Source organism: Limulus polyphemus, unplaced genomic scaffold (assembly GCF_000517525.1).
Source record: "Limulus polyphemus unplaced genomic scaffold, Limulus_polyphemus-2.1.2 Scaffold3394, whole genome shotgun sequence".
Classification (NCBI taxonomy): Eukaryota; Metazoa; Arthropoda; class Merostomata; order Xiphosura; family Limulidae; genus Limulus; species Limulus polyphemus.
Genome location: NW_013669004.1, coordinates 81,679 through 90,781, shown reverse-complemented (window position 1 = coordinate 90,781; position 9,103 = coordinate 81,679). Strand labels below are relative to the sequence as shown.

Genomic DNA, 9,103 nt, shown 5'->3' with positions numbered 1-9,103 from the left:
ATTCTAGAATGTAAAAGGCAGAATTTATATTTATTTCCTGATTTTTTTATAGTGGTTACTAGATCGGTCAAACCAACCAAACCTGTACAGATATTTATTTGTGAAAATAACAGATAAAATATAGTTTTTTCTTTAAAATTTTGATAACTATCTGGAGATTATAAGAATTTTGCATGTGAAATTTGAAATTTTTCTGATGCATAAAAGTATTTTTAATCTTAAAATGAAAATTACTTTGCATGTTGGATAGGCAACATTCAAAAAGAAAAAAAAAAGGCACGAGAAAAATGTTGTTTTAGTAAAAATCAAAATTAAACATTATTTTTCAAAAACTGCATACTTATAGGACTTTTCATCTCAAATTAAAAGAATTTCATCCACTAGTTTCATTTTTGTAAAGAACTTTCACAAAAGTTGCATACCTACTTGCAATAGTCAAAATGTTAATGTATGTGTGTTAAAACTCAAACATTTTAAACTTTACATTAAAAAAAGAGTACAAATTGATGTGCATACAAACATTTGTTTGTCTATAAAGTTATAAAAAAGACTGTATTAGAGGCAAGACCTCTGTAACATTTCTTTTAATTTAATGTTTGCTTTGGAGTAATAATGTTTTTAATCAAAATTCTAGTTATTGTATCGTTTCTGTTAGATAGAACACGTATACACATTTAGTATTTACCTTAGAATGTCTAATATTTGTATTTTTACTACAATGGCAAATCAGGCAAATTGTCTTAAGTTGATGAGAAGAATATTTATTATTAATAAAGAATGCAGCTATTAGTTTTTAGTGAAAGAAATGTTTGTCTGGATTCCGTTCTGAAAGTGCAAGGATAAACGGTTCAAATTGACTTTGAGAGCTTAAGCATATAAAATATAACAGTACTTAATGTTGTAATTTTTTCTGAAAGTTTTTAATTGTCAATTTTTTTTATATGAAACTGATCTTGTGATGCTTAATTCTTAAAACCTTTTCACTAGCTTCACTTGCCAGAAGGTGTGTCATGTGATGTTATCTTATCAAGCATGGTCAGTGCAGGTCACTTCTTCCTGCAGCAGCCCACACATCCCACATACACCTCACTGAGTTGCCTTGACCAGTGTATGAATGCTTGCTATGCACAGACAGAAACTCCTCTACTACCACTTCCTCTTAAACGTAAGTAAATTTTAGGGAAAATACTTTTAAACACTGAGAAATTATTTTTAAATTACAAACCAGAAAAAGAGAAATGTAGACAAAAACACTAGATTAAATAGAGGAAACAGTAAGAAAAACTATTTATCAAAGAAAAAACTATTGGCTTTAAAAATTTTGTTACATAATACTAGAGATGATTGCTGGAAAAACATCAGTGGAATTATTCACATCATATGAGAAATAATTTTAATGTGTCTGTTCAACCTTCTATTGATTCAAAAATAAAAAAAATGTCATAAATCAAAATCCTAAATTGAAGAGGTTGATATATATATGTGTGTGTGTGTCATTTTTCCAGCAGTGAAAAGTATTTTCAGTTGATGTACTTTTTGCTAAATCTATGTTTTAAGTTTCTTTATTTTCATAATTATAAAGAAATTAAAATGTATTTTAAGTTGCCCTTTAGTGGAGGAAAAGTCAGTACTTTTCTAAGTTTGAAACAAAGGAAAGTCATTTTTTGGAAAGATGTTTTGAAGTAGAATAATACCTCATTGATACTGAAATTGAGTATTTTGAGGTACTAGCTGAGAAAGCAGAAACAATACAGTTTAATGTCAAATAACATTTGAATAATTCAGAAGTTATTTTATCTGAATAACGTATTTCAATATAAAAAATAATGGTAATTTAAACAAGCAGCAACTCTTTGCTTGCTAAATTAGTATAACATCAAGCTGTATACATTTTCTTGATTTATTCTATGATAATGCAAGTCAAGCTTGATTTTTACTCTTCCTTGTCCTGTGATTATCGTTGTCAAACGTGAAAATTTGTGTATACTTTATTCATAGTTGAGTATAAATAGCTTGAATATTTGTTGATGTATTATAGTACTACTAGCTGACATACTTGGTCATTGCATTGAGGGTCACATATACCATACCCAAAGTTCTACCACATATGTTTACCCTTTCAGTGACAGGAACATAATAATGTCTCTGTCAATTATAATATTTGGTGGTCAAAATAGTACCCAGCTGGTTGCCTTCCCTGATGTCCCTAAATGTTAGATAAAAGGTTTAATGACAATCGAATAAGTAATTTGTTAGTTGTAAGAGGACACACACACACAAATAATAGTTTTAATGTTGATTATATTGTTTTAAAAGCTAGTTTTTATGGAGTAGAATCTTGGAAAATGGTGCAGTGAATTGAAAACTGCTCATCATTTGTAGGACATCTTTTACAAATAGACTTTTGAATTTGGGATTTATCAAATATAAATTCCGATATATCTTATCTCCTCTCACAAAATAGCCTTCCACTTCTGCATATCCACATGTAAATTATTATACAGCAGGTCTCCACATTTGCACTCTTTAATCACTTCTGGATTGGCAATAGTACTGTACAGATATACTTGTTTTTGCTCACAAATTTGTCAATGTTTTCCTTTATAGTACAGACTTAGTTTTTCTTTAATATTTCTTTAATTTTTAGTACTTTTAAATTGTGCAAGGCTGCTTATTCCAAATTTTCCTACTTTTTCATTTTTTTTTGCTGTGGATTTATTGACCACTACTACATTCATGCAACCTTCACCACCACATGAGGATTATCCTGTCTAGCTAATGTGGGGATTCATGCCCAGCATTTTGGGGATTAACTTTGGTCAGAAGTTAGTATGCCCCGTCTGCCTCATACATCTTAAGATCATGCTTATGCATTTCATAGATGTTCCTTCCTTTATCTTAATTCCTAACATTTGGGATATCTCATTCCATTATGAGGTTCACACCCTAATGCATCAGTGGATTTCTCAAAACCTCAATTTTCCTGGATTTATGCACTTGCTGGATCAGGCAATTCACTTATCTCCTGAAGGGTTTTCAGATGATGTTCGCACTCTTCTGCTTACTACAATGGCACATCTTTCATCTTCAGCCCTGACTTTTCAGACGTGGCTGAATTACTGTTTGGACCTTTCAGGACAGGTTGCCATTCTTTCTCGAGTACAATTACTTGCTACTTCCCTGTATGACTTCCGAATGACACCTTTTTTTACATGAAGAAGTGTTTGGGGGTCTTCTCGACTTGTTTGAAGCCAACCCTTTGCCGGTCCCAGCTTCTCATTCTTCATCCCTTCGTAGTCCAGTTATTGCTCGTAGACATTTCAAAGGATTACAGCGTCAATGACTCGGCTATAGAGTTGAGGCCAGTGGGAGGCAGGCTTTTCCATTTTTGCCTCATACAAGTTCTTTCAGAGGGTTTGGCACTTCACTTCCATTCCCCTCCCCATTGTCTCCTCATACCATTGCCTTTCCCCCCACCAAGGGATCCTGTTTTTCCAGTGCTTACAGGAGGAGGTTCAGGGACTTGCGTTGATCGAGGCCATAGAACTTCTCAGCTGGGGTTTTACTTCCATCTGTTTGGCATATTCAAAAAGACGGGAGTTTGCGACCAGTTCCAGATTTATCATCCCTGAACTGTTTCTTGATCATACCAAAATTCATGATGTAGTCTTACTTAACTTATCAGTGGGTTTCACTCCCAGTTTGTGGATGATGAAGGTTGATGTGTCAGATGCCTATCTACACATTCCCATCTCCCAGACATCCAGGCATTTCCTCCGTTTTGTTCATCAGGAGGCACGTTTATCAGTTTTGGGCTCTACCATTTGGCCTGGCCTTGGCTTCTTCTACCAAGTAGTCAGGTCATTCACTTGGCTGCTTCATGCCAGAGGCCTTTGTTTCCACCATTACATGGACGATTGACTACTTCTTTGAGAGGCTGCCAGAGTGGGATGGCTCATCAAGGTGGATAAGTCTTTTGTCACACCCACACAATATCTGATTCATCTGGTTGTGTTTTTCAATTCCCTCATCAGTCGGGCCCATAATTGTGTCTTATGTCACAAGGCAAGGGGGAAACCCAGTCACAAGATCTTTGTTTCTGAACATTGAATCTCCTCTCCTGGGCCACAGTCATTACATCAGATGGTTATCATGTCATATTCCAGGTGCCATGAAACTGATCACGGAATAATTATTTCGACCTGACTAGGTTCACTCGACAGAGTGGTTATTAGATCCGTAGGGGTTTCGGGAGTTGTATGCTCACTGGAGTATTCTAGATGTAGATACTTTTGCTACATATCTCAATGCACAATTTCCTCGTTTTTGGTCTCCAGTTCCACATCCTTTGGCAGAAGCTGTAGATGATCTTAGTCAAAACTGGATAGGATATTACCTGTATGCATTATCCTAATTGTCTTCTTCCCAGAGTCTTTTCATTGATTCAGAACACTCTGTGTCAAGTGCTCATGGTGGCTCCCTTTTGGCCTACTCATTTGTGGTTTCTGCTTCTGTGCAGACTTTCAGTGTCATTTCCCCTTCTTTTGCTGTTGTCTCCCATGCTCCTTCATGAACCTCAACCAGGCATGTATCATCTATCCATTCCCGCCCTCCAGCTTTACTCATGGCTGTAGTCAGGTCCCTTGCCAGACAATCTGGATTTTCTAGGCATGTTGCCTCGTTGATTGCCTGTCCTGTACATCCTTCCTCCTTGGCAGTTTATCAGCATAAATAGTATACTTTCTGCTACTGGTCACTCTGCTGGGGATATTGTCCTTCACAACCTTCCCTACTGCAGTTGACTGCATTTTTTCCCTTGGCTCTTCGATAGAGGCCTATCAGTTTCCTCAATTGCCAGCTATTGAGCTACATTATCTTGCATGTCAGATTTACTGAGTTTGCCTCTGTTTTCCAATCTCTCGTGTTGTCTTTGTTATTTCATTTTTTCTCTTTCCCGTCCTCCCCGCCCTGTGTATCTCCCAGATTGACAGTATGAAGTACAAAATGGAGATTCCAGTCATCCTCCATTTGAACCTATATCTTTGTGTTCCCTGTATTACTATTCCTCATACATTTGTCTTGTGGCTGACAGCATTCTGATATCTTTGTGATTGAAACTTGCCATGTCCTCTTACACAGTTCCTATGTTCTCCTTTTCTATGACCATTCCTTTTTGCCCAAGACTTCTAAAACATACTTACCTCCTCTTACGCTGATAGCTATTACTCGACTTCCAGGGTTTCTTCCTTTGCCCATCTAAGCATTGGTCTGATTTTTTTCTCACTTGCTCCAGTCTTTTATACCCCACTCCATTGCACTTGGCAGTATTTATCTCATGACTCTCTTCACCTACGTCAGTGCACCTTCTATCCTGGTACTGTATAAAAACACCTCATTAAGATAATGTTATCACTTTTTCTCAGTATTATGATTGTTAAGAGATACTTTGAACATTATCTGTGTTATCTAGTTGATAATAATATTTTTTTTTTAATTTATTATTTTATTTCGATTGTCATGATGATTGTCTTGGTTAAGATTGTCAGTGATCTTATTTGTAGTGAGATGGAGACATATTTGGTTTTGTGGTTTTCTTCTTCTTACCTTCTGCTGGATGTCAGTTTCCAGTGGATCTGGTGTTGGTTGTAACTGGATGCAGCAGGTATTTCCACTTGCATATGATCGGGTATTCACCTCCTGCTGTAGACTGGAAGAAATATACCCAATGCTGCCAGGTTTTGGACCGGAGGTGTTATTCACCTGGGCTTTCCACTTTCCTACCATCCATTGGATGTTGGTTCATGGTGGACCAGGTATTAGTTTGGTTGGAAATGCATGCAAGTGGAGACAGAGTTTGGTAGAGAAGCTTGTCTTCCCTACCAATTCCTGTTTCAAGGTGAAGAGGTAGGTGATCCTCTGCCTGCTGCGGAACTGATGGACAATTCCAGATGCTGCCAGGTTTTGGATGTGGTCAAACTACCACTAATGTCTGTCATGCCCTAGCACTTGACACCCAGGGGTCCCATTAGTAGGTGATGCATATTATGGGATTCCTTCATGTTTTTCCACCTTTCATGTTCACAACACAGTCATAAAAGAGTGAAGAGTATACCTAGATCATATGTGGTGTGGTCTCCTGTTGTGGTGTGACATTTTCTTTTTGGTTCCACACATCATGGTCTTTTTTTGGGTACTTCCTAAGGGGGGGGGGGTAATTTTTTCATCAGCCCTCCACCAGTTCAATGTGGGATTATAGATATTTTGTGAGAGGAGTTAAGATATTGTATTGAATTTAAGATTTTCTTAAACTGAAAAATGCTGCATAATCATTTACAGGTGGAAGGCTAGTGGGAAAATTTTGTACCAATAGAGGGCAGCACTAATCAGAAAAGCTATATTGTGAGAAGAGTTAAATATCTATTAGAAATACATTTTCAGTTTAGGATAATGTTAATATAATACGAAATGTAACTGTGATTAGTTTATAGTTTTTACAAACAGTCCTGTTTGTGGTGTATTGTAATTTTACTTAAGCATGAACTTGACCATTAGAGACAGATATTGAAGAAAAAAAACTCTAAGGATGAAAATGATTAATAAAGCAACATTATTTGGCTTAAATCACTACTATAAGACTGTATATTTTTGTTTGTTCTAAAATTTAGCAAACCACAAAAAATGTAATACTTTCATTTTAATACTAAATTGAATGATTTTCTGTTAAATATACATATTTTCTGTCTCCTTAGCTGGTGTTATCTGTGCCGCACCTATCATGGATGGTTGGTTCCGTGTTCAGGTTGTTTATGTTTATGAAAATATGGAAGAGTGTAATGTCAAGTTTGTTGATTATGGTGGATATTCTACCTTACCTATTGCGTCTCTTAGACAAATTCGGTAAGGAATTCTCATATGGGAAATTGTGATAGCTTTAAATTGAACTCCTGAGAAAAAAATCTTATTAGCATATTGTTATTTATTGTACTAAAATACTATTGTAAGTTTTTGCTTTTCTTCTCAACAAAAGGTAAAAACTTTGCCTATAACCTGTTATTGTTTCTCTTAAGTTTTTATATGCACTCAAATGATTTAAAACAAAGTAGTTGTAATCAAAGATGATTTAATATTAGGTTAAATTTGCAAATGGTAATAGTTTATTACCAGAAGATAGTTTTTGCTTCGATTGGAAAATGTATTAAAATTTATTTAGTGAAATGTTTCAATTGTTGAGTAAAATGCTATTTATGCAAGTAATTTTGGAAAACTTCAAATGTTTGTATTCTCTGACAATAAGAATTTTCAATGTGTTTATATATATTTTATATATTATTTTAGTTCAAATCAGTCCACAGGGTAGTAAGATGAAGTGGTAGGTTATTTTTGTTATTAATAAATATATAAAAAATTCTAGACTTTGTGAAATGAGATAATCAGCTTTTAGGCTCATGTATTATTTTGAAAAGTTGTATTTGTATTTTTCTTGCTAGTAGTAAAATTCAAGTTTTCAACATCTCATTGTCCATACAAATCTCGCACCTTAGGAATGTGGCTAATATGTTCACATTTAGTTACAATCATCACATTTAATATTGTTGCACTTGAAACACTCTTAAATATTCTTTATGACCTTAATGTTTAAAAAATCTAAAGAGAAATGTTAGAATGTTGTAATATGTAATTACATTGATTTTAGGAAAAAAAATAGTTTTGTTTTGAATAATCGAATATTCTGTTGATATTAAGATTGATTGTAAAATGGCAGGCTTGATTTAACTTTTTTTTTTTTCTTTTGTTACTTAGTTATGTTTATTTTGAAATGGTTATAGTATAAGGAGATACATTTCTCCACAGGAATTTATTAAACTTTTAAAATAGACGAATATATAAAGTTGATTCATAACTGTAGTTTGTACTTGTTTTGTGAAATTTTTCTTTGAAATTGTTTTTATATTGAAGTTGCAGAAAACATTTGGGTTAAAAAGTAAATTTTATTGGTATTGCAAGATTGACCATTATCATAAAACTTAAAACTATGGTTTTTGAACAAGGAATATAAGTGCTTGTAAAGAACTGGGGATGAATATGAAAAAATTATTCTTTTAATGTTAAAAACCTATTGGGTATAGTGGTGTACTTGCACTTGACATTTATTTTAAATCAAATCTTTGTAGTCTTGTGATTTTTAACATGATCATGCTTTATGTGTTAGCTAAGACTGCTTGATGTTTTTTTGTTTAAAAATTTTAGCTTATTCTTATCACAGTGAAAATTCTGTAAAGTTTTCCCACTAATGTAAACATTGCTATTTTAGTATTGTTGATAAATTGTAAAGTTAGTTTTCTATCTAGGACTCGTAGCACAAGAATCTATTTACCCTTCACTTCTGGCAGGAATCAACAACTAGTAACCCATTAAACAACTATTATCATCTTTTTTAGATGTAAGAAAACAACATATTCTTCTAATAGTGATTGCATTGATAATATTTTGATTTCTCAAAATCTGGAATCATGTAAAACTTGTATAAAGTAAGGCATATCCTAATGTTACTGGTGCTTTAAGGTTTGGAAAACACATTTTAGATTGGCTGTTAATGTAAATACTGATTATGTTGATTTTTTTTTATGTATCATCATTAACTCTTTTAACCCAGGCTCAGTCCCTGGAACCAACCTCATAACCATTTTGTGCTTGTTATAGTTTTCATGCTGTAACTTTTAAATTAGTAAGCGATGTTAACGAAATTGGGCAGTTTATCAGTAAACATTACAATGCTTTCATATGCAAAATATATAAGTTTTTTTTTTTATAATTCCTGAGGGTTGTAAAACAATGTTTCTCTCATGCCTTTTTATTCTTTTCACATCTTGCCTATCTATCATGCAAAATAATTTTCATTTTAACATTAAAAATACTTTTATGCATCAAAAAATGTTGAAATTTCACATGCGAAATCTTTATATTTCGTATGTTATTTTCAGCAATTAATCTCTGTATGGGTTCAGTAAATTTGACTGATCTTGCAACCACCATAAAAATTAGGAAATAAACATAAAATATGCATTTTCCATTCTAGAAATTGAACACAAGTTATAACACGAAA

General features: G+C 33.7%; 1 protein-coding gene across 1 annotated transcript in view; it reads left to right on the top strand.

The window, feature by feature from the left end:
- The window catches only part of LOC111088239, a 51,104-nt gene that overhangs the window by 36,444 nt on the left and 5,557 nt on the right, over window positions 1–9,103 (top strand). Inside the window, exons 5-6 of the mRNA XM_022397755.1 lie at window positions 988–1,165; window positions 6,750–6,897. Of these exons, the coding sequence (XP_022253463.1) occupies window positions 988–1,165; window positions 6,750–6,897 (326 nt within the window). The remainder of the gene's footprint in view (window positions 1–987; window positions 1,166–6,749; window positions 6,898–9,103) is intronic.